Consider the following 24,171-nt stretch of genomic DNA (forward strand, 5'->3'; position numbering starts at 1 on the left):
GACAAGGAGACGGGGTCCCCAAGGAGGGCAAGTCCAGCGCCAGGCAGGGGCCCCAGGCTGTGCTGTGGGCTCCGGGATGGGGCTTTCTCATGGCCCAGGCCCTCGCAGGGATTCGGGCACCAGGATGGCGGGGGATGTGCCTTGCTACTCCTATCCTGAGGCTGTGCAGACAGCCACCAGCCCAGGGGCACAGGGCAGGGCAGGGAGGCAGCCACCACAGTGGTGTGCCCGTGCCCGGGGTGGCCGTGTCCTCTGGCCCGCGGAGGCCAGGACCGCGGACTGGGGCTGCCCCAGCTCCTCCCTCTGGGGCCCTGATCCTGGCTGGAGAGGGAGTGGTTGCCAGAGCTGCTCACCCGTCTCGCGTTTCCTGTCAGCGCAGGCTCAGGGAAATGCCCTGTAGCCCTGCCCTGGCAGGGGCCTGCACTGTGGCACAGCGGGACCCCCACCCAGGCCCCTCCGAACCCCCGCGCTCCCACCCCTTCCGCACAAGGGCAGGCTCGGGCCACGCTGGCTCCCAGCTACGTGCACTGGTCAGCGTGCCACACAGCTGCCCCTCAGCCGGCACACGCATGCAGATGCACACATACCCTGCCACACTGCCTCACGCCTGCATCCCCCTGCCCACACCATTACACACAAACACCTTCACACCAGGACCTGATGCCTAATGCTACACACACACACACACACACACACACACACACACACACACACACACACACACACACACACACACACACACACGTGTGCATACACGTGCACACAGCCACACGGCTCCATGCATGCACCCCATCCCATACACCACTACTGTTGCACAGACTGGTGCCTACAGCATTACACACAAGCCAAACACCAGCATGCACATGATCACACCAGGACACACTGCATGCACGCTATATATGTACACACACACACAGGCGCAGAGGGGCAAGGCCATCTGCCCCATCCAGTATAAATATAGGTTTTATTGAGGTGTGAAACCCAATGAGCACAGCTGGCATCCCAATAACACTGACATCAACTGCAAAATACCTGCCTGGGCAGCCACTCCTGCAGCCCTCCGGCCTGGGCTGGGGCAGAAACCTTCCCCCGGCAAAATCTCTCCTAGGAGACCAGCTAGAAGTCTGGAAACCCAGGGACCCGCATGCACGTGCACATGCACGTGCATTCAGCAGAACCCTTTCACCTGGCACTGCCCCTTGGACACGCAGTGACACGCCAACAAAGCAGAGCCCGGCTCCCCGGGAAGCTCCCAGTGGGCAGGGACTCGCTGGCTGGTTGTTCTCCATGAAGTTTGAGGCTGCGGCTTCATGATGTGCTGTGCATCGCTGTGTCCCGGGCTGATACGGCTACTGGCAAAGCCCTGTTGGCACCTGGCGGCAGCAGCAGGGAAGTGGAGAGGCGGCCAGGCAATGCCAGGGCCCACATCTGATGCGCTGGCTTTGGCCTGTTGCCCCAGCCCAGGGGCTTGCACTGCAGCTCTCATTCCCTAGCCCGGGGGCCAACAAGCCATGCCAGCACCTCCCTTGCAGATGCCCTGCACCGTCTCACCACACCTCAAGCAGGGAAGGGCAGGGATGACGCTGTTTGTGGCTGCTTGCCATGGGTTGCCGGCGTGGACGGACCCGAGTGTGGGAGCCACTAGCCTGTCCCTTCCCGTGCTGCATGCACACGAGCTCCCTGTGCCTGCCCATCCCTACCCACACACTGGGAGGCCACTGGGAAAGCAAGGGGGGAGGCGCGGGGCACAGGAACAAGCCAGAGGACCCACCTGCACGAACACTGTTTGCACGCAGAAAACAAAGCGCTGCTTATTGCCTGATCGTGGGATGCCTGGCACGGACACACACACACACACACGTGCACGCGCGCACACACGTCCGCCCCGCACGGGGCCCCAGCCGCCCGCTCCGTGGAACCGGCCGCCCTCCGGCCGCACTGAGCCACGTTAGCACCAGCGGGTTGATAGTGACCCCTCCCACCACGGAGGAGGACGTGCAAGGCGGTACCTGGTTGTGTGTGTAGCGGCGGGGTTGGGGGCCAAAGGGGTGCTCACAGGAGAGGCCACACCTGTCCTGGCAGGGAGAAGGAGCCATCCTGGGGGTGACACCATTAAAAACAGGCCACTCTCGCCCCCGCAGCCACACGGAAGATCACGCGTGCTGCTGTGGGGGAAAGAGCAGTGCCTGGCGGAGACGGATGGGCTGGGTGGCTGGAGCGGCGTGGTGGGCACCAACCCTCCCTGATCCACACCTCTCCTCTTCCATAACCAAAGGAGATGCACAGGATTTTCTTGGAAAGGGAGTAGATGCTGCTCCCTGACCCTCAGCTTTGTATCACCCCCCAAGAGTCACCCATGACATCTGAGCCCCACAGGACGCTCCCTGGTAAAGTGCATCACAGCCAATGTCCCCTGGGGCTGCCAGGGCACGAGGCCACGTCCTGGCACCCCCGGCCACGGCTGGAGCTGGCCCACTGTCACTAGCCACACCTGCAGGAGCCCCAGGTCAGACCTCATGGTGCGGGGACACAGCGCTTTGGTTGCTTAGGTTTTGGACTCAGCTGAGGAAGGAGAGGCCGGACCCAGCTGCCTGCCAGGCCACGAGCTGCGGGCAGCTGGCATTATTGCTGTGGGCAGCAGGTTGGGCAGCGTGTCCCCTCCCCACCCCCCACCAGAAGGGCACACGCCACATGCCACAGGGCAGCGGGCTCCCCTGCGCTCAGTGCACCCCAGCCACCAGGAGCAGGGCCAGGCACCCGGAGGACCCGAGGGCACTGTGGCCTGGTCCATGGGGCCAGGGGCAGGGCAGCTCTGCCAGGCTCCTTGAGCCGTGACTCAAGCTCAGTGCAAACATGCTGCATTACTTGCATTTGAGTGCTGGGATTGTGATCCGCAAAGAGCAGCGTGGCCCATACGGCAGCCGGGGAGCTGGGACCAGAACCAACGCTGCAGAGTAAAGCAGGGTAGGGGGGCATGGGCCAGCCTGATGGGACCCCAAGCCACGTTGGCTCCTCTTGGGCAGCACAAACCCCTTGGAGGCCACGGGACGGCTCTTATCAGCCATTTCTCATGTCCAGGGGCTCAAACTCACCCCGTGGCCTGGGCTGAATCTAGAGCGGGATCCGCACCCGGTGGTGGCAGAGACGGGGCCAGAGATGGAAGCAGAAGGGAAGTGGCCCTAGGCCAAGTGACCCAAGGCAAGCACAGCCCTCGCTTGCTCCCTGCCACCACCAGCCAGCAGGGCCCCATAGCCCCGGATCCTGCACCAGGCCACGCACCCAAATGCCCTGGCCCACCATGGGCCGGGCAGGCCAGAGAGAACGGCTCAGCTCTGCCCAGGCCTCTCCCGACCCCGTCCCAGGTGGCTGCCAGCCCCGCAGCCCTCGTCCCACTCAACCCCTCTGAGCCCTGGACCGCGGTGCTTTCCTGACTGCCCAGGTCTTGCATGGCTAAAACAGGGGCCCCAGCATACTAGCCAGCTGGCACAGGGCCCCTGCCTCCTGGCAAGCCAGCATGGCAAAATGAGGCCACCTGAGCTGGAATCAGGCCACGGTCCCAACCCCAACCCCCTGGCTATCAAGCCACAGGGCTTCAGATTCAACATTCATCTGAAAGACAACTCTTTGGCTGCACTGAAACAGGAAACCACGGGCTACACCCCCCACGGGCCATGCCACGGTCTCCTATGCAAACACTGACCACAGCAGGCCCTGCTCGGTGGGCAGGATGAGACCAGCTCTCAGCAGAGCGAGGGCTCCATCGCCAGAGGTTGACATGCTCTGAGCAGCTCAGAGATGCTCTGCACCAGACAGCTGAGCTCGGAGCACCGGGCAATCTCCACCGAAGCAATCGTTTCTCTTGCCCCCTGAGCTCCCCCTGCTCCAAGGTTTCTGCAGCAGCAGCTCCAGTCTGGGTCCCATCCTGAGTCCAAAGCACCAGGACCTGCTCCTGACCAGCTGATTCAGCATCACGGCCCTGGTGGGGACGGGACCACACCTGCGTGTCCCAGCTGGGGGCTGGCCGGGGGGCGCAGGAGCAAGCAGGGATGTGAAGCACTGGGGCCGGGGAGAATCCGGCCCAGACGCTCTTCTCACGGGTGAGGGCTGATTCTCATCTCGCGCTGGTGTGAAGCAGCAATGATGCAGCCCCTTGGCAGTCCCCTGGCACTAGCAAGCGGCGCCCGATCCCTCCACAGCTCCTTGCGACGTGCTTCCTTTTGCAGGGGGCAGCCAGTCCGCTCCACCTCGGTGCCGGTCAGCTCCACTCTCTCCAGTCACAGCCCGGGGGGGACGTGCAGCCCCAGCAGGGAGCAGGGGGGAGACAACCCCTCACCCCTGCCCCCTGCCCAAATCGTAGCCCTGAAATGGTTCTGCTCCCGTCAGATCCTGCCAATGCCGCAGCTGGGAGTCCTGACCCAAGAGCATCCTTCCCACTGCCCTTTTCCAGGCCGGCCAAGGGAAGGGACCCCCAAGCCTTCTTCTGCCTAGCCCCCATATGACAGGCTGCTGGGGTTTCATTTGGTTTCAGGTTTTTCTTAAGAAAAAAGGGGCTTTTACAAAAACCAAACAGACGGTGGGGGGGTGGGGGGCTGTGTCTTGGTGCTATGCTAACGACAATCACAAAAGCCTCGGGCAACGGAGTCTGCAGGGCTGTCCGTCTTCTTCGGCACACGGGCACACATGCGGCTGGACGGCGACAAGCAGGCAGGTCAACGACGGCACGACACACTGCGCTACAAAACTGCGCTTCGTGGGGGGCGGCCTGGCCACCACGGCCCCCTCCAGGGGGGTTCACGGATGCACAACCCCCTCCCTCCAGCAGCAAAGCTTTGGGGACCTGTTCTCTCGCTCTCATCAGGCCTTGAACACAGCTGCCTCCTGTGGGTCCAGCGCTAGGGTCCTACGGTGGTGGGTGGAGGAGAGGGCCGGCGTGAGGAAGGGACCCCAAGTCCATGGGCCGGGGGGCGGGGGAGGGGCATGACGCATTCCAGATCTGTACAAAACGTCGGCGATGAGGCGCGTGGAAAGGTTAAAACAGTTCCGAGACGTCGCAAAATCCTTCTCGACTGTGCCGGGCCGGGCGGCACCAGCCCAACCGCAGGGACCGTGTCCGGCGGGATTGTCCGTGCCGCGGCGGCTCCGGTCTGGGGAAGGCGTCGGGCCCAGGGACCCTTTATCTCTCTGACTTCACCTTGTAGCGGAGCACCAAGTACGCCAGGAGCCGCAGGGTGAGGAAGAAGATGCCCAGGACAATGAAGTCCAGGTAGAGCTTGGCCTCCTCGACGTCCAGCTCCTGCAGGATGCGGGCAGGTTCCTTGAAGGGGCAGAAATCCTCCTGGCACTCCAGATCCTCACGCCCCATGGCATAAATGGTGAGGATGACACCCTCAAAGCCATACCTGTGTGTGCAACAGACACAGCGTCACCCCGACGGGCACCAGCACGGGCAGGGCTGGCTATTGGCATCCTGATGGGCATTGAGGCCCATGCGGGGCAGGTCTGCACCCTGCTGCAGCCAGATGCTCGCAGGGGACCCCAAGCTGGTTACAGCCCTGCACCCCAGAAAGCCAGCTAAGAGGGGTGCCAGAAAGGGGCTCCTAGGCCAGGTACCAGCACAAGAGTGCACCAGGGTGCAGACAGGAGTGATACCAGCACTGCTGCGTGGCACTGAGCCTCAGGCCATCACTTTCCCCCAGGACAGCTTCAGGTCTATGCCACCAGCAAGAGGCACCAGGCTTCCCCACCCCCCAGCAGCTCCCCATCCATGGAGCTGGGTGTCACTGCCCCAGGAGAGGGTCCCCAGGCACAGGGGGTGCTGGACATGCCCCAGGCCCTCGCCAGCGAAGCATCCACGGGAACACTCAAGGCCCAGTCCCGCCGCGCTGCCCACCTGACGTAGGAGACGTAGGAGCTCCACTGCAGGTACGTGGGGATGGTCTTGAAGCTGACGAAGAAGCCTGAGAAGAGCAGGACGGGGATGGCAGTGACCGGCCCCACGAACGTGGCCACCTGGGACAGAGGCAGCGGGGAGTCAGGCGCTGCGGTAGGGCAGGGAGCCCCCTCGGCGCGCATGCTGACGCAGCTGGCTCACACCCAGTGCACGCACACGTGTGCTGGATGTCATGCCTGGCTCGCTCGTGCCCTCATATGTGCACGCACTTCCTCGCTAACAGCATGTGCCCCCTTGCACACACGGTCACGCACCCTCACGCCCTGGCACCGCCGATGATCACATGCTGCCCCAGCCTTCCCTGGCCCACCCAGAGCCCCTCTGACCTGCAGGGAGGTGGAGGCAGCTCCGATGAGGAGCCCCAGGGACTGGGCCACCAGGGCAGTGGAGGTGGCCAGGGCAGAGAAGAGGAGGAAGCGCGTGGCCTCGGGGGGCTGGCCCGTCATCCAGTACACGATGCTGCAGTAGGCGATGGGGCAAATCACCTGCAGGGCAGGAGGTGGAGGGGCAGGGATGCTCAGATGCCTTGGGCAGCTCCCAGCACAGGACTAGCAGCTCTGGACCCCTCCCCTGGCACAGCATGTCCAGGGCCCACGGGACCCCCGTTCCTGGGAAGGCTGCCTTGCATCGCTCTCCCCCCTCTCCTCACCTGGAAGGGCACATCCGCCATGGTCTTGGCCAGGTAATAGGCCTTGAGGCTGTACCAGTAGTTGAGGTGCTCTCTCAGGAACACGGACATCTCCAGGGGGACTGCAGAGGCAGAGGGGCACGATCAGCAGCCTGGGGAGGGCCCCGGATCAGCCCCCAAAACCCAGCCGGGCTCTGGATTGCCTGTCCCTCCCCCCAGGCTCATGCCAAGAGCTGGAGACTGCCCAGGAGTGAGCATCTCGGGGGCCCCACGGCAGGAGCTGATGGGCATTGGGATGGAGCTCATTTGGCTGGAAAGCCGGGGTGCGGCAGGCAGCAACTCTGTCCAAGCCAGGGGGTCTCTCAGAAAGACCCTGGCCCTGTTCCTCATCTCCGCATGCAGGGAGCCAGAGCTCAGCCCCCAGCAGTGCCCGCCCTGCCACCCTGGATCAGACCCAGGCCGGGGCAGCAGCAGTCTCATGCACCAGCAGACATGGTAAAGCCAGGGATTTCAATGCAGGATCAAACCATGCCCCCCAGCCCAGGGCCTGCCTAGGATGGGGGCACTCATGAGCTCCCATCACGGGCCTGGGGCTGGGGCGGTCTCCTTACAGGTGAGGACGGTGGGCATCAGCGCAGCAAACATGAGGAAGAGCATGGAGAAGAAGAGGAAGCCGGTGTTGTTGAAGACCTTGCTGGCATCGTTGCCGATGTGCAGGTAGAGCAGCCCGATGAGCACCCCAATGCAGACGTGCGACATGAAGCGCAGGTGCGTCAGGACCTGCCGGGCAGCACCGGACAGGCCACGCTCAGGGATCGGCCCAGCCGCTCGGCACCTCCACCCCGCGCGGCCCTTGCCCTGTGCCCCCTTCTGATCCCCGTTTCCCCCCGCAGGCCTGGGCTCTGGCCCCTTCACACCCGCCTCGCCGTGTACCGTGTCTCTCAGGATGCACATGAAGGTTCGCTTGAAGAGGATGCAGAACTGGGTCGTGGTGCTGGTGGCGAATGTGTGGCTCTCGATGTGATCCGCGTCCTGGAGCCACGAGGAGAGGGGGAGTCAGGGACCAGCGCCCGCTCCCCTGGTATCTCCCAGAGCCCAGCCAGCCCTGCCTGCTCCCTGCACCCCACCTGCCTCTCAGGCCCCCTTGAAGGGGGTCGTGCCCATCGGCTGGGCAGGGTGGCAGCAGGGGGCTGCCGGGGCATGGGAAGAAGTCCCTCGGGGCTCTGCAGGACGACCCACCCCCCACCCGGCGCAGCAGGCTGGCCCAGCCCGAGCTCACCGTCAGGCAGTGGGCTGGGCACGAGGGATCGTTCTTGTCGGGGCTGCTCTTCTTCTCGACCATGGTGCACATCCCGTTCTGGACGGCGCGGAACAGGACGGGGTTGAGGTCTCCGTACTCGCCCGAGGCCACCTCAATAACTGGGGACCCACAGAGCAGGGGCTGAGCCGCGCCGGGTCCAGCCGCGCTCCCGCCCAGCGCCGAGCTCCGGGGAGGGAAGGCGGGGGTCTGGCTCGGGGAGCCAGAGCAGAGGCTGCTCCCCATGGGCAAGCAAGCGCCCATTCCCCTCCAAGGCTCTCGGGGCACTCGGCGAATGTCCCTGCCCCGAGCTCCGAGGGAGGGGACCTGCCACGCAGAAAATGCAGCTGCTTCTGGGGGGTGGATAGCGGTAGCTCAGCCAGCCACCATGCAAAGAGTTTAGGACAGGAAGGGAAGGATGCTCCCACACCCCAGGACAGGCTCGTGTGAGCTGGAGCACGCCGGGACAGCGGCCCCAGCATCCCAGCTCCCAGGGCAGCTGGGGGGAGCTCTGGGCGGTGGGGCCAGCCCAGTCCCCCCAGCACCCACAGGGAAGGCAGGTTGGCACAGGCTGGGCACTTACTGAAGTCGGCAGGGTTGTGGTAGGTGGGACAGTACAGGCCCAGCCCCTTCAGGTATGGGATGAGGTTGGTCACCACCCCCTTGAAGATGCACTGGCCCTGGCTCAGGATGTAGAGCTGCAAGAGAGCACAGGCAGGGGTGGCAGGGCGCCGCGCGGCCCCAGGCCCCAGAACCAGCGCGGGGGGTGGACCGGGGTGCTGACCTTGTCGAACATCTCGAAGAGCTTGGCGCTGGGCTGGTGGATGGTGCAGATGATGGTGCGGCCGCCCTGGGCCAGGGACCGCATGAGGGAGACCACCTGGAAGCAGGAGGCGCTGTCCAGGCCGCTGCAGCGGGGGACGGGGGGCAGGAGAGAGAAGAGGGGGCAGGTGAAACCAGGCAGGGAGGAGACAACACAGCCTGCGCACAGGGGCTTTTGCGGGGGCTGCCCAGCTGCCCCTGGTCTGGGGACTCAGCCCCGACAACCCCCTGGCCCCGCTGGCTCACCCCACGATGCCCCAGCTGCAAAGCCTCCCAAATTCCCACCCCGGGCTCACTGAGCCAGGCAGGCCCTAGGATGGGGTCCCTGGGGACGGGGGCACGGCGCTCACCTGGTGGGCTCATCAAAGAACATGACCGGGGGGTTGTTGACGAGCTCGAGGGCAATGGCGAGGCGCTTGCACTGGCCCCCGGACAGCGACATGGTGCGGGTGTAGGAGCACTCCAGCAGCCCCAGCGCGGTCAGGATCTCGTTCACCTGCACCCCACGCACGTGCAGACATGCACGCGCACACACACACACACACACACGCGCACACACACGGGGTCACTTGTGGCTGGGCTCAGGGCCCCTGATGCCACCTGCCCCGCGTGGCGCAGGACAACGCCTCCGAGTGCCCCCGTGCTTTGGCAGGGGCTGGCACACCCAGCACGTCTCCCTGCCTCTGCCCACGTCCCAGCCGGGCCCGGGAGGGCTGGGCCATGCTGCTGTCCTCCTCCCACCACCCCCTTGTCACCGAGTCCCCAGACTCACCAGCTCCTTCTTCACCTCTTGCTTCTCGCTCAGCTTCAGGTTAGCGGAGACCTGGGGGGACGGGAGAAGACCCCACGGCTCAGGAGGGGGCTGGCAGGGCAGGGTAGGTGCCACTCAGCCCCCAGCTGGATGGAGCAGGGAGTGGGGGACAAGAGGAGCCCTCCACCACCCTGCTACGAGCATCAGGCTCCCGAGTAACAGCAGCTCCCGGCCGCAGCTGGGACCACCAAGGGCACTTGCGTTGCTCCCGCGTGGTGCCGGCCAGAGCCCAGTGCCCAGCCCCAAGGGCCAGACAGGTCCGACCCCCAACCCGTGGGCACTCACCATCATGGCCTCCAGCACGGTGAGGTGGGGCAGCAGCATGTCGTCCTGCATGATGTAGCAGGACATCTTGCGGAAGGTGCGCAGGTCCCGTGGTCGCCCATTCACCAGGATCTGCCCCTTCATCCCCGTCTCCCTGGAGACACGGGCGAGTGCTGGTGAGGAGCGGGCAGCCCCGTGCCCTAGGGGCCTGCCGGCGAGACCCCGGCTCCCCTTCGCTGATACCCGGGCGGCCAGCCCTGCAGCACAGCCCCCCGGCCCGCACCCCGACCCGGCCTCACCTGTACCCGGCCAGGATATTCATGAGCGTGGACTTCCCGGCGCCCGAGGGGCCCATGATCCCGATGAGCTCACGCCTGCAAAACTTCCCACACAGGCATTTCAGCAGTGTCTTGTATCCTGGGGACAGGGGGGAAGCCTTGAAGCCTTGCCGGGCAGCCCAGAGCCTCTTGGGATGATGCTTTAGGCCAAGGCAAGTGCCTGGGTGCATGGGTGGGAGCCCCCAGTGAGTGGAGTGTGGACCCAGAGACTGTGCAGCCCTCGGCTAGGCAGGACGCACAAGTCCTGTATGGCGGCAGGTGGGCTCTGAAAGGTTCAGAGTGGGGAAACTGAGGCACAGAGCAGCCTGGGCTCTGAAACTCATCCACCCGCACATCCAGCCCCTCAGCGGCTCTCCCGCATGATCACAGCCCCTGTCCCACACGAGAAACTTGCAAGACCATCCGGCACTGCCCTGGCGATGCCTCCCTGCAGACCCATCCCATCAGCCCAGGGCGGAGCTGGCACGGCTCCGTGCCCCGCCTGAGCCACCTGCAGTGCCAGGACCCTAGGGCAGACGGCCTGCAAGGCAGGTAGCCTATTGCCAGCCTTGGACCGGGACAGAGGGGTGCTGAATTTCATGAGACAGGGGGGCTGAGCTGGGGGGTGCCCAGAGCAAGGGGTGGGGGGCCTGGGCAGCCCTGGCACACACTGAATGAGGCAGGGGCCATGGAGCAGACAGGTGCAGTGGCCCAAAGGAGACCACCTCCCAGCCCAGGCCTCGCCCCAAGTCTCTGAGAGCACAGCAAGGTCCTCGCGTGCCAGCGGCTGCACTGGGGTCTCCGGGATGGCACCAGGGTGTGCCAGGAGGAAGAGCTTGTGGCAGCCCCGGCCCCTGGGCCCCACGGTGGATCCAGGGCTGAGAACTGCTTTTGCATTCGGCCATGATGCAACAGCAGCCACTAATCAGACCTGGAGTTAATGCATCGCACGCCTGATTAGCAGGTCGTGGAGCTGGGAGCTGGGTGTCTGGGGAGCGCGTGCCCCGGGAACGCTCTAACAGGGGGTGAAGGATCAGCATGAGGGCTAGGATGGAGGGGGCCCGTCGCACAGAGCAGACAGGCTCCTGCCTCCTACAACCCACCCAGCTGCATGCAGCCTGGGCCCACCCAACCGCAGGCTTCAGGGCTCCAGCGGCTCAGTTAAGGGTCAGGAAGGACTCGGCAGCGGCCAGACCAATCCCTCCTGTGGGGCATCTGGGCAGCAGGGTGGGAGCAGCTGAGGGAGACCAGGGGGAGCAGAGATCCAAGCGGGAGCAGAGGCCCGAGAGGGATCTGAGTGGATTCCTGCCCCTCAAGTCGATGATCTCCCGAGGTCCCTTCCAGCCCTAATGTCTATGAAATCTATGAAGTCCAGCAGCCAAGCCGGCGCCGCACTGCTTGGCAGTGCAGGGGTTAATGCACGAACGCTGCAGCCCCAGGAAGCCCCTTGCCCCCAGCCTCATGGGACCCGGGACAGTCCCCAGGACCCATCCGCCCAGGGCTGGGGAGGTCAGTCTTGGGCAGGAAGCAACGCAGCAGAAGCCGCCCGCCAGCACCAGGAGCATGGAGCACCTGCGTGCATCATAGACCCTGTGCTGCAAGGGCCTAGCAGGGATTCTCCCCTGGCTCGAGGGGCTCCACAGCCCAGTCCCTGCAGCTGTACCCCTCCCTCCCTCCCTTGCCAGGGAAGGCACAGATCCGGCATCAGGCCCGAGGATGCCCAGACAGCTCTGCCCTCGGCGTGCCCTGTCCTGCCCCTCCGCGGCCCTCCCGGGGAGCCGGATGGCTACTGCCCAGCAGCTCGCAGCCGAGTGACCTGGCTGGGGCCGCCGGCTCGGCCCCGTGGGAGGCAGGGGAAGCGGGGCACGCACAGCGCCTCCCTGCCAAGCCAGCCGCCGCGGCTCCCCACCCCCACCGCCGCTGTCACCAGCCCTGCATGGATGCTGCTCACGTCCATGGACTGCAGCCTGCAGCGCGGTTACTTGAGTTCATTGACTGCCAGTAACCCCGCAGCCACGCAGACAGCACGCAGCAGGCTGCCCACCCGGCCTCCCACCCCCGGGCTGCTGCCGGGGGGGCCAGCCTGGGCAGGGGCGGCGCACAGGGGCATCAGCATCCACCTGGGCCCCGGCTCAAGGGCCGTGGGCTCCTTCTCAAACAGCCCCGCAGCAGCGACCCCCTTTGCCTATCAGCTCCTGCCCCTTTGCAGCCCCACTCCCTGCTCACAGGCAGATCGGGGGTTGGCAGAGGCTTGGTGAGGATCTCCCCCAGAAGGCAGCATGGCCTAGCGGGGGAGCCGGGCAGCCACTGGGCTCTGCCACTGACTCGCTGGGGGACCTCTGGCATGTCCCCACCCCGTGCCCCAGTTTCCCCATCTGTATCACTGCAGCACTTCCCAAGCTCCAGGCAAGGGCCAGGAAGGTACTGGACAAAGCCGCTCCCTGCAGCAAAGCCTGGGGCAGCCGGGCTCCAGGTGCCACCAGCAACGCACCCCTGCCAGGCAGCAGGGACCTCAGCCCCTGCAAACTGCAGCCAGCAGTGCCAGGATCCCAGCCCTCCCGCAGCCATGCCAGGATCTCCTTCTCATGCGTCTCCTGGGACCCTCTGATTGGCATCCCTGTAATGAGGGGAGCTAATTAAAGGAGACTACCACCCACCAGCTGCCAGCTGCCTGTTCCCCTCCCCTCCAGCTCTCTGGGACCCAGAGCTGCACCCGGGCACAGGGGTGCCAGGAAAGGCCTTGGAGACCAGATAGTCCCTGGGCAATCCTGTCCTGCCTTGCTACCCAAGCCCTCCCCCCAACTTCCACTAGAAACCAGTGTCCTGCCCCAGAGGTGGCTGCATTTCACCCCCTGTGCCCCAAGAGCAGGGAGAGGTTGGGGCTAAGGCCTCGGGAGCCATGCCCTCCGAACAGCAAGGACCCCCTCCTCCGCAAACCTCAGCATATCACACCCACCCTGCGTGCATGGGGATAGGAGCGGGAGGGACTTGCCCCAGCCCCTCACCGCTGCGGGGGCCCAGGTGGGAGCAGCAGGTGACTGCTATTCACTCGGCAGTCGTGGCTGCCTGGCCCAGGTGCTCGGCGCTGTACAGACACAGCCCGAGGGCAGCTCCTGCCCAGGCCGGGAATTGCTGTGGGGCCTCTGCCCCCTCCTGTCCTGCTGGCACCGAGGAAGCACATGGAGCAAAAGGCACCTCTCTTTTGCCCTGATCTGCCCCAAAGCCCCCCAGCTAGATCTCCTGGGTCCCCAGCTCGTGGGGGCCTCTGTCCCCAGGGCCAGCGAAGCCGCCTACCTCTCTTCTTCCACCAGGAGCCCTCACGGACGGAGTAGGACAGGTCGATGAACTCGATGTCCACGGCCGAGCGTTTGGGCAGGTGCGAGAAGCGCTGGGCCTCCGTGATGTGGTTCTCCACCTTCTTCAGGTGGGTGGTGAGGAGCGGGGCATCCTGGGCGCCGGTGTGGCACACCGCATCCTCCAGGGCGATGGAGACGCATGCAGGGTCCAGGCCCTTCTCAGCCATGGCGCCAGGCTGCGGAGGGAGCACGCATGGCCCTGAGCTCGCCCCAGCAGGCTGCACCCGGGTCGCCCAGGCACCCCGGGCTGGGTACCCATGTGCATACCCTGCACCTCGGGGTGCCGTCCTGCTGTCCTCAGCCATGCTGGCTCTGGGGGTGACAAACCAGCCACTTCTAGGGCATGCCCGAGTCGCCAAGGATTAACCCCACCAGGGCTGGCGGGCACAGCGCTGGCCCTGCCAGGTCCCAGGACAGCAGCGAGGACGTTGCTGGCAGCAGCTGGGGCAGAGCAGCCGGGGGGAGACGTGCACTCCTGGCAGCCCCCTCGGACAGCTCTGGCCCCCTCCACTTCCCTGAGAGGGCTCAGCTGTGGCCAGACAAGGCCCCCAGCTCAACCTAGACCTAGGAGAGGCGGCCTCAGCGCCCCAGTCCCCCTGCTGCCGTGGCTCAGCCCTGCCCCGGAGGGGCTCCCGCAGCCGCGGATCCACACCACCTCAATAATGCATGGCGCTCCCACGGCTGCGCCGATGCTGGGCCCAGCTCTGGGCTCTGGCAGCAGGGCTGGGAGGGGCAGGGGGCCCGTCGCCAGCAAGGTGGGGAGCAGGATCTCCCCCCACCCAAGCCCCCTCCATCCTCGCTGCGCAGGGCAGAGATTGGGGGTGCCCTGCTACGTCCAGACAGGAGACTCCTCCAGGGCCCAGCCCCAGACGCTGTCCCAGGGAACAAAGCAAGCAGCACCGCCCCCCACCACCTCCCCGCTGAGGGGCTGGCAAGGAAGGAGGGTGCTGGAAGCAGCCCTGCTGCGATTAGGTCATCAGGACGCAGCTGATCTCATGGGCTCCCGGGTTGCTCCCAGCACCCGCGGCCGGCCCGGATGTGATGGCCAGGAGGGTCCCAATCCCTTCCTGCATGCTCCCTGCAAGGCTGGGCCTCCATTCCCGTCCTCCCCAGGAGCATCCAGTTTGCCTCCCTGTGTCCTACCCTCCCACCCTGGGGTGTGTCCCAGCCTCCCACCCGAGCCTGCTGGCACTTGGGGGGCTGCACAGCAGCCAGCGCGTCCATCCCACGGTAGTGGAGCTGCCTGGGGATCCTTCTACAAAGCACGGGGGAGGCCCCTCCAGAAAGGGGTGGCATGGTGCCGAATGCCCAGGCGTGCCCCTGCCACCCTTGCTCACAGGCTCTAGCCCCATCTCACTGCCGCGGATGTGAATGGGGAGTGAGGGGCCCTGCTGCCTCGATGTGGGCAAGCATGGCCGACTGGGGGGCAGGGCAGGCCCCTCACGCTGCCCCCCATCGTGCACCCATCCTCCTCCCGGGGCTTGGCCTGTAATGCTCCCTTAACCTACATTGCACCGGGCTGCAGCCTTAAGCCCCGTCCTTGCTGTGGCTGCATTGCACACAAACACACACACGCACACGCACACACACCCCGAGCATCCTCCCGACAGCCGCGCACACCAGGCTGCAGGATGTCTCCCCCCCGCCCCAATGCAGCGCATCCCTGTCAGGGCTGGAAAGGCTCCAGCCCCAGCCCCACCCTGGCCATTGGGGTCCAGCGCCCAGCTCTCCGCCCCAGGCCCCGCACCACTCCCCGCCCTCCCTGCACCCTAGGGACCGACTCGATCCTCCTCAGAGCCCGGCTGGGCAATGCCAAGCCCCCGAGGTGGGTGCGGGGTCTGTGGTGGGGAGCAGGGTGGCGGGTGCCCCTGGTGCCCTCAGGATCACCTTGAGCCCTTGAGCTGCTCATTACCAAGATGTCAAATCCCCCAAGCTGCTCACTCAGGCTTAAAGGGGGTGGGGGCAGATTAGCCCAGGTTGCCCCCAGGCCTCTCCATCCCCCCCCGCCCCCTCCCCATCCAAACTGCAGCAAAAAGGCCCAGCCCCTGCTGGTATCCACGTCGCCCCCCGCCGCCAGGCAGGCCAGACCAGCCGTCCCCAGGTTTGGGGTCTGGGGGGCAGGCAGAGAACAAAGGGAGCTGGGCGTGCACCCCACTCACCTTGACAGGGGGCTCCACGCCGGGTCCTGTCCCTCCCTCACGGGGTCCCCGGCTCTGCAGCTCCTGCTGCCCGGACTCCCAGAGGCTGGGGCATCCGCGGCGCCCGCCTCTTCTCCCCGGCAGACAAAGCAACCCAAGTCCCGGCTTCACGTGCCCACGGGAGCCAGAAGCTGCCAGGTTACTGCAGCCACCCAGCCCAGCCCTGGCGCCTGGGATGTGCTACCCACTGCAGTCCCCAGCAGGCGTCGGCTTCCCCATCCCCTGCAGGCGGGGGATGGATGGAGGGATGCAGGGATGCAGGGAGGGATGGAGGAGGGATGGATGGATGGACGGACGGACGGATGGAGGGGTGGGCGCTGGTCACCCCAGGCACTGCCTAGGCACCCCTGGCCCCAGGCTGGGCAGAGCCATCTCCATCTGCCCGCTGGGTCCCAGCCACCAGGTCCATCCCTGCTGCTGACTGTCAGAGCGGGAGGCTGGGCTTTCCTGGCAGGTTTTACTTCCCAGCCAGCACAATGATAGGCTCTTAAAGGGCCAGCAGCCGAGCTCCAGCCTGGCTCCCACGCAGGCTCTACCCGACCTGCCTTCACCTGCCCAGGGGACCCGGCTGCCCTCTGCCCCATCACCCCCACAGCCAGGCACTCGTGGCAGGCAGACCCCCAGCAGCGCCCCCCGCCAGGAGGGAAGGGCCATGCTGCAGGCACACAGCGCCCCATCGAGGGCTCAGCCCCTGGCCCCCAGGAAAGCCACTGGGCTGCAGAAGGGGCCAAACCCCAATGCCCAGCCCAGTGACAGGAGCCCCCAGGCTGCCCAGGCCAGCCCCCAGCACCTGCCTGGCTTGGCTCACAGGAGTCGCTCCCCAGCACTGCCGGGCCCCAGCGCCATGGGCAGCAGCTGGCACCAGCGCTGCCGGCGTCGTTAACCACTGGGGGAGGCTGAGCCAGCAGAGATGGCAGGAGCCCGAGGTTGACCCACCAAGACTCCCTGCCTGGCACAGCTGTGCGCACATGGGGGCACACCTGTGCGCACACCTATGCGTACACACGTACTACTGTACAGAACACAGGGCATCTCTCTCACTTACGCGTGCACACACACTCTCCTGGTAGTGAGTGCACACAGGGTGTCATGCACATGCAAGTGTGCACACACAGGGCCTCCCCCCCACATGCTTGTGCTAGTATGCACACACAAGGCCACACACACACACTTGTGCCAGAGCGCACACGCAGTCACACACACACACACACACACACTGCCCAGCCATGGTAAAGTGCACACGCTGAGTTGCACATACTCTTGCTAACGTGCACACAGGGTGTCTCACACACATTTGTGCTAGCATGCACACAACACAGGGTCTCACACACACACTCCCTGGCAGAGTGCACAGCTCCCCGTGAGAGCGGCAGGCTGGCAGGAACAGGGAGCAGGGCACCAGGGCACAGGGGTGTGAGCCCTGCCCCGTGGCTGGGCTCCCCGGGCTGGGGTTGCCGTGAGCTGGCTCGGGGTCTCGGGGTAGCACAGAAGGTGGGGGGCTTCCGGCAAGGACTGCAAGGCCTAAGCAAGGCCGGGGGGTCCCAGGGCTCCAGTGCAAGCTCCCAGACCCCACAGCCACCCTCCCAGACCCCCAGCACCCACGCTGCCCCCAGGGCCCCAGCAGCCCATTGCCTGGCTCCTGCTAGGGCTGTTAGTAACACACCTCACCCACAACATTCCTCAAACCGCGAAAGACATATGGAAAGAGCGACACGAACGAGGAAATCCATTAGAAAACCATCTGCCGAGCAGGGAGCACTTTCCCCCGAGCCCCAGCCGGCTGGGGAGGGGGTGGGAGAGACAGTTGAGCCCCAAGGGAGCTTCCCCAGGGGCTGGGTTAAGACTTTTAAAGCTCCCAAGTAGCTTGAGGGGCCCAGCCTTCCCTGCAGCCCCGCTCCTAAGTCCCAGAGGCGCTTGCAAGCGGCTCCTCGGTGCCCCTCGCCTGACCAGCACCCGCATCACAGAGCTGGCTCCAGCTGGGGGCATTTTTCCCTAAGAGCAGAAGTCAAAGCCGTCGGGCCCGGCCCGCGCTGCTCTCACATGTGAGGTGAGTCTGTCAGTCCCCATTCCTGGCAGACACGTAGCTAGGGCACGGAGGCCGCTGTGGCCGGCACAAAAGAGCCCCTTTTCCCAGTTCAGGGGGAACCAGACAATGGAAACCTCCGGCACACCTGGGGAAAGATGGAGGCCGAGCGGGGCTGAGCCCTGGGTGCTGCGGGGATGCCCACAGTGCCCCTCTGCCCCCGGGAACTGAGCGCTTCTTGCTCCCGGGCACCTGCGCCGAGGGCTTTGGCCCATCCAGAGGGACCCTGCTCACCTGGGGAGACCATCCCGCGGGCTGGCGGGGCCCTGCCCAGCCCCGCTCTGCGCACCGGAGCCCACCCTCAGCCCCTCCCTGGAGCAGCCGTCAGTGCGACTGACCCCCGGGCTCCTGCCGGGACCCAGCCCTGCGTCCCCCACTGCCCCAAGCCCTGGGGTGTTGGGCCTCTGCCCACAGCCCCCTTGAATGATCCCACTCTGCAGCCTTGGACCCCAGCGACTTGCCCAGGTGCAGCACCCAGCACGGCCACCCGCTTCCCCAGCTCAGCCTCCCAGGGCCCCGCTCTCCAGCTCTGCCCATGGGGTCCCAGCGCTCAGCCCCGCAGCCAGCTGGTCCCAGGGCTGGGGCGTGGAGGCAGGCAGGCCGCCCGGTGCCTGGGCAGCAGCAAGGTGCCAGCAGGAGCCCTCGCGTTTCCTCCCTGCAGCCCCCAATGCCCTTCGTGGCAGGGGCTGAGCAGAGGTCTCCGTGCCACGTGGCTGCATCCTGCTGGGGTTGGGGTCAGAAAGCAGCTCCTGCCCGGAGCCCCTAGTCCAACTGAGCAGGGCACGGATGCCTGCGGCACGACCGGGCCAGCTCTGGGGCTGGTGCCCACAGATGCCAAGGCTGGGAGCAGCTGCTGAGCTCAGCTCGGGGCACTGGACTTAGCTGGGCCTTTGGCTGCAGGGGACACTTCACGTCACAGCATGACCTGTGGCACTGCTCTTCCCAGCAGCCCCAGCCCCAGCCCCAGCCCCTGCCGGGTCCCGGTGTCCCGGCAAGCCCCATTAGTCATAGTCTGCTCCTGGGTCACAGGGAGGAGAAGCAGACACAGGAGCGGCCCCCGGAGCCCTGCTCCTGCTCCTGCTCCCTTGTCTGCAATGACTCACCTGCCCCCCGGCACCTGAGCCCCTTCGACGCAAGTCCCCTCCCCAGTGTTAAACCCAACTGACAGGTGGGGAAAGCCAGGCACAGGGACTAAGTGACTTTCCACCGGTCACCCAAGGAGTCAGCATCGGAGCCAGGGCTGAGCCCACCTCACCTCACCCCAGCAGGGCAACACCTCCCCTCCCAGCACAGCCGGGCTCTTCCATGCAGCCTCGCCTGGAGAGGGGGACACACCTCCCAGGCCAGGGTCAGGGCCCCCATCCATCTGTCCAGGGGCTGCTTGTAGCTGGTGCCGGCTAGGACTGGGCTGAGACCACAGCTGGACGCAGCCTGCAGTCAAGGTGAGGATGCATGCGACGGGTGAGCCCGGGGGGGTGGGAGCCGGCCAAGGGGATCAGCAGCGAGGAGGGTGGCCGGGGGAGCAGAACCAGGACTCAGACACGAGCCACACAGCAGAAATGATTGCTCTTCCTTGCCTGCTGCGGGGACGGCCCGCGGCCAGGCCGCAGCGCCCGGGGTGCCACGGGGGATGTGCCTCCTGCCGCCCCAGACACAAGCCCCCGGGCTGCAGGTGGGGGCTCCAGTTGGGATGAGCTGGTCTCTGGGCTGGGGCACAAGGTGGGAGCATCCAGACTTGCTCTCAGCTCCCCCCCCAGCTCCCACCTCCCCTGTTGCGTGCTGCCCTCTGCCGGCCACATGGAGAACTACCACAGGTGCTGGGGGGGGGGCAGCATGCAACAGGGGGGTCCAAAGTGTCCCCTAGAGACAGCCCCAGGCAGAGTCAGGCCCCGGACACATGCCAAGGTTTATTTCTCACGGTGCCTTTCCAGCCCCCAAAGAGAACGAGCTGCTGCGCAACACTTCAAATGCCCCAGGAGGGGCAGAAGCAAGTGCCCCCACCCTCCCCACGAGCGCAGTTCACCCCATGAGCAGAGGAAGGAGGAGGGCAGCTCTAGCTCCACCTGCCTGGGTCCTAGCGCAGGACCACCCGTTATGTGCCCTAGACTCAGCCTGGCAGGTGGGTGTCAGCCCCCAGTGGCGGGGGGGAGCTTGAGGCAAGAGGACTTGTCCATGGTCACGTCCAGCTCTCCTGGCTCCGGGTCTTGGCCCCGGTCCTGTGCTCTACCCAGAGGAAGCTGCAAAGAGAGTGTAGGGGAGAGACAATGGGCACCCGCCTCGCGATGACCTGTTCTGCCCCTGCGCACCATGCATGCTGGGGGGGGCAGGGAATCATACCCCTGGGGACAGCACATGGCCCCCGTGGCTCTCCATGCTGGCGAAGCCGCCAGGGTTTGAGCCAAAGGCACCCCTGTCTTGGCACAATGCAAACCTGGAGCTAAGCTGGGGATGGAGAGCAGCTTGGGCTAGGCCCAGGCGCAAAGAGCAGGCTGCAGCCCCTGCGCATGCCGGGAGGCAACAGGTGCTCTGCAAATGCAGCCTGGGGCTGGACTCGCGGGAACAGGCCCCAGCCTCGTGCTGCTGCAGGTGACAGCGGTAGTAGGGCTTTTACCCTGCAGGCGGTGGCCCCTACGAAGCAACATCATTGCTCATGCATACGCACGACAGGGGTCCAGACAAGGATGCGGCTCCCGGGGCTTGGCCCGTACCGCAGGGGACGTAGCAGTCGCACTCGCAGATGTCACAGCGCATGAACCAGCGGGCCCAGCCCGACTGCTTGGTGACGCAGTCCGCGAGGCGGACGCAGCCATGGGCCAGCGCTGCCCCCACATGGGTCCTGCCGGCGCATGAGGATGAGCAGTGCCCGTCGATGTCCTGCTCGTTGATCTCGACGCGTCCCCACAGGCAGATCCCTGGTGGGGCAGGGAATGGGGGTGACAGCAGCCTGTGACTGGGGGGCCGGGAAGGAGCCACCCCCACAGGGCTCCTCTACAGCATCGTGGCCTCCCAGCGATGCAGCCCGCTCTGGGGTGGAGCGCGGCACTCACGGAGGCAGGAGGGCTTGGGCGTCCAGCGGCCGTCGGCTTGGCAGGCGCTGGCCGGGTCCCCCAGCAGCAGGAAGCCGGGGCGGCAGGCATAGCGCACCACGGAGCCCACCCACCAGTCGTTGCCGTGCACCACGGAGTTGAAGTCTGCTTCAGGCCGCCCGCAGTTCACTGAGGACAGAGAGACCTGGGGGCCCCGCTCAGGCGAGAGCACCAGGCCGCGGGTCCCTGTCCTGGCACGGGGGGAATGCCAGCGCCGCTCCTACAAGGGCTCTGGACCCACAGAGATGCCACAGGTGCATGTGCCAGGGCAGGGGACGTGGTGCCACAGGGTGCGAGCGCGCCGGCTGTTACTGCCACGTTCTGCAAGCCGCAGGGGCATGCACGGAGGCCCCAGTGATGCAGAGGGCTGAGGACAATGACTGCCATGGCCTCAAGGATGCGAATGCGCCCTGCTACCTCCATGGCACCAGCCACACCTACTCCCCCCAGGGTGCACAGGGTCACTCAGCGCCCCCCAGAGCCCGCAGTGCCCCCATACCTCGGCAGAAGGACTTGTACCCCAGCCAGCAGCAGCTGCCGTTCCCACACGGGCTCCTCTTCAGCTCCTTGTGCTTCCCCTTGCACCCCCCAAGGCACAGTGGGGCCGTGCCAGACCAGTACGTGTCTGGGAGCTCTGCAGCAGGCGCAGAGCAGGACCGAGTTACTGGGCTAGGGTCTCGCTCCCCGACACCAGCCTGCCCTGCTCCTCCCCAGCCTCGTTTCCCTGCTGGAGCTCCCAGCATGGCTAAGCCAGGCTGCTCCAGCCTGCCTGAAAGCATCCAGGCACCGTCTCCTCTTTGCCAGCTCCGTGCACCCTCAATAGGCGAGCAGCACCCCGCTCCCAGCACAAGGCAGCACTGGCTCCATGACACGTGGGCCACAGGCCAGGCAGAGGGAGCAGGGCTGGGCCAGGCCACGCTGCCAGGGGACCAAACACCACGTTCTGGGGAGCTTTGCAAAGGGATGAGTCCTTGCAGCCAAGCCTGGTGCACGGCCAGCCCAGGCTCCTCCGTCTTGACTGCACACAGCCCCTCTGTGGAGGGTTCAGGGCTTGACCACCCAACCTGGCCGGCAAAGCCCCCAGGGCCGGGGCAGTGCCCAGTCCCCTAACGAGCAACCTGGAGCCTGCAGGGCCTCAGTGACCCAGGCAAGACCTCTCTGCCTTACAGCGGAGTGCAGACACCCCCCATCCCATGCTGCTCATGCAGTAGGGCCACAGCCCACAGCTCCCTGGCACTCACCTTCCTGCTCCTGGCTGGCAGCAAGCCCAGCCAGCCCCACAATGAGGAGTCCCAGCCACATGGTGCCTAAGCAGGGCCCCCTCTGCTCACCAGCCAGCCCCAGCCTGGCTTTAAAGCTCCCGGTTCTGCCCTTGCTGGCCTCTGGCTGTGCAGGTCATGGGCCCTGCCTGGCCATTTCCCCCGGTGCTCCTAGCTGGCTGCCTGCTGGCCCTGCTCTGCCTGGAGCCAGCTCTCTCAGGGGAAGGGGAGCTGTTCCCTTCTGCTCAGCACTGGGTGGGGAGTCACACCACCCAGGCAAGGAGCTCCCATTAATCCCCAGTCTCCCCCCTGCAGATAATCTCAGTGGAGATTACCCTGGCCATCGGGACTACATTTAAAGGGACACCCTCCTCCATCCCAAACAGGTTGCCAATGAAAGCGAAGTCCCATGCAGTAGCAGGCGGCAACAGCTTGCTCAGGCCCTACTCCCAGAACCCACCCGCGCTCCCGGGACAGGACAGGAACTGCCCAGCACTCTGCCCGGGTACGCCCAGGCTGCCCTGGGACAGGAAGAGTATGACAGCTTTAGGCCCAGCCCTGCAGCAGCACCAACACAAGGGATGCCTCCACGTGCTCCAGCACTGCCCAGCCTGTTTCATGGAATGAATTATTGCTGCAACTCAAGCCAGCCCTTGTTCATCCCTGCCACCCACCGAGTTAAGTATGGCACCAGTGACGATGGTGCCCTTCCACTGTAGGCCAGAGGACACACCCAGGGGATGTGGTCGTGGCTGCCTGAGCCATTTCAGCTTCCTCCCCCACAGGAATTCCCTTGGAAGAGGCACCCACATGCCTGCCCACCTTGTTGCCCAGCACCTGGTGTACATGCTGCCCAGGCCCAGAGCGCACATCCCTGAGGCCTGCGGTCAGGGCATGCCTAAAAGCAACGCTTGCGTTGGGTTCATAAATAGGGCAGCAAGCATGTGGCCAAAGCTGAATGGAGAGTGAGGCCCCCACCACCATCCCACATGCTCCAGCTCCTGGAGCTCCAGGATAAGGGACAGAAGCAACACCCAGTGCCTCAAGGGGATGCCAAGGCCAGAACCACAGCGTAAGGACCCCCCGGAGCCCAGGCCCAGCCCCCAGGTCCGTCTCACGAAGGAGACAAGACACCTGGCTCTCAGCTTCCAACACAGAAACACCTCCCTGGCTCCCTTCCAGGAACCTCTGCTCACCACTTTCCTGCAAGATGGGAGAATCCATCTGCCCCATTTCCCCAGGCAACAGCTGCCTGGAGGAGGAAGTGGCTGCTTCCTCACCTGGCTAAGCTGGCGCTACAAGGTATAAGGCCTCATGGTAATCCAGAGAAGCAAGTGGAGACAAAGGTCTGGAGTTCCCTGTGCTAGAATGCACCCGGGAGCTTTTCTGCAACTCAAACACAGAGCTCAGACACGGCCCTTCCAGACCTGTACACAGATGGGGTAAGAGCTTCAAGCTGCTTAGACCAGTGCCGCAGGCCACATGGATGCTCTCCAAGGGCTATGCCAGCTGTGCTGCAGTTCAGCATAAGCCCATTTGGAAGATTTCTCTCTCCCTTTGGGTGGACTACAGCATCCAGCTCTGAGGCCTGTGGTGTTCAGCCACAGTGGGGCTGGGTTTCCCCAGGGGCTGCATCCCGAGAACCTCAGCACCAGGAGAAAGCTCCCCAGCAAGAGATCTGAAAGGCACTGGGAAAGGTGGCCAGAGCTGGGGTGGGCACCTCCCAACAAGCTCATCGCCCACCCCCAGAGTGGAGCAGGGGTACGACTCACCTACGCTGGGCAGAGCTGCCCCAGCTCCTCACAGCTGGGGCTGGGCTCAGGGATCATGATCCTTGCACCAAGATCCCAGCCACGAACAAGCAGGAATAGACCTGCAGAAAGGCCTGATCCTCCCTGCAAAGGGATGTGGCTAACATCCTTCACCCAGGGAGACCTTGCGGGCATCACTTTGGAATTGAGCCAGCGCTGCTTGAACCCACACAGCACCGTGCAAGGGCACAAACCTCCAGGCCCTACTGCTCGCTCTGGCCCTGCCCAGTGGCATGCAGGTGCCCAGGATGATTGGGGGGAGGCATAAAGCAGACACAGTATGCAAGGG

At 65.3% G+C, this 24,171-nt stretch overlaps 2 protein-coding genes across 3 annotated transcripts; both read right to left on the reverse strand.

Annotated features, from left to right (window-relative positions):
* Positions 1-967: 967 nt before the first annotated feature.
* On the reverse strand, positions 968-16,060 carry ABCG4 (ATP binding cassette subfamily G member 4). 2 transcript variants are annotated; one of them, XM_090027666.1, is made up of 15 exons: positions 15,605-16,060; positions 13,384-13,621; positions 10,072-10,189; positions 9,794-9,926; positions 9,470-9,520; positions 9,048-9,193; positions 8,660-8,783; positions 8,459-8,573; positions 7,858-7,997; positions 7,512-7,610; positions 7,190-7,358; positions 6,600-6,700; positions 6,277-6,435; positions 5,891-6,009; positions 968-5,399 (listed from the first exon to the last, which is right to left on the reverse strand). In XM_090027666.1, the coding sequence occupies exons 2-15, from the start codon at positions 13,610-13,612 to the stop codon at positions 5,174-5,176; spliced, it is 1,929 nt and encodes a 642-aa protein (XP_089883792.1). In that variant the 5' UTR covers positions 13,613-13,621; positions 15,605-16,060; the 3' UTR covers positions 968-5,173. The 2 variants fall into 2 exon arrangements, with proteins under 2 accessions (XP_089883792.1, XP_089883793.1); XM_090027667.1 differs by having other exon boundaries at positions 5,266-5,399; positions 7,858-7,935.
* A 3,792-nt stretch (positions 16,061-19,852) lies between these two features.
* LOC149853488 (uncharacterized) lies at positions 19,853-23,304 on the reverse strand. The gene is made up of 6 exons (XM_090027972.1): positions 23,268-23,304; positions 21,312-21,446; positions 20,774-20,941; positions 20,385-20,638; positions 20,064-20,168; positions 19,853-19,963 (listed from the first exon to the last, which is right to left on the reverse strand). Exons 1-6 carry the CDS (start codon positions 23,302-23,304, stop codon positions 19,853-19,855), a joined length of 810 nt encoding a protein of 269 aa, XP_089884098.1.
* Positions 23,305-24,171: the final 867 nt, after the last annotated feature.

Source organism: Crocodylus siamensis, chromosome 14, assembly GCF_052110815.1.
Source record: "Crocodylus siamensis isolate JL-2025a chromosome 14, ASM5211081v1, whole genome shotgun sequence".
Classification (NCBI taxonomy): Eukaryota; Metazoa; Chordata; order Crocodylia; family Crocodylidae; genus Crocodylus; species Crocodylus siamensis.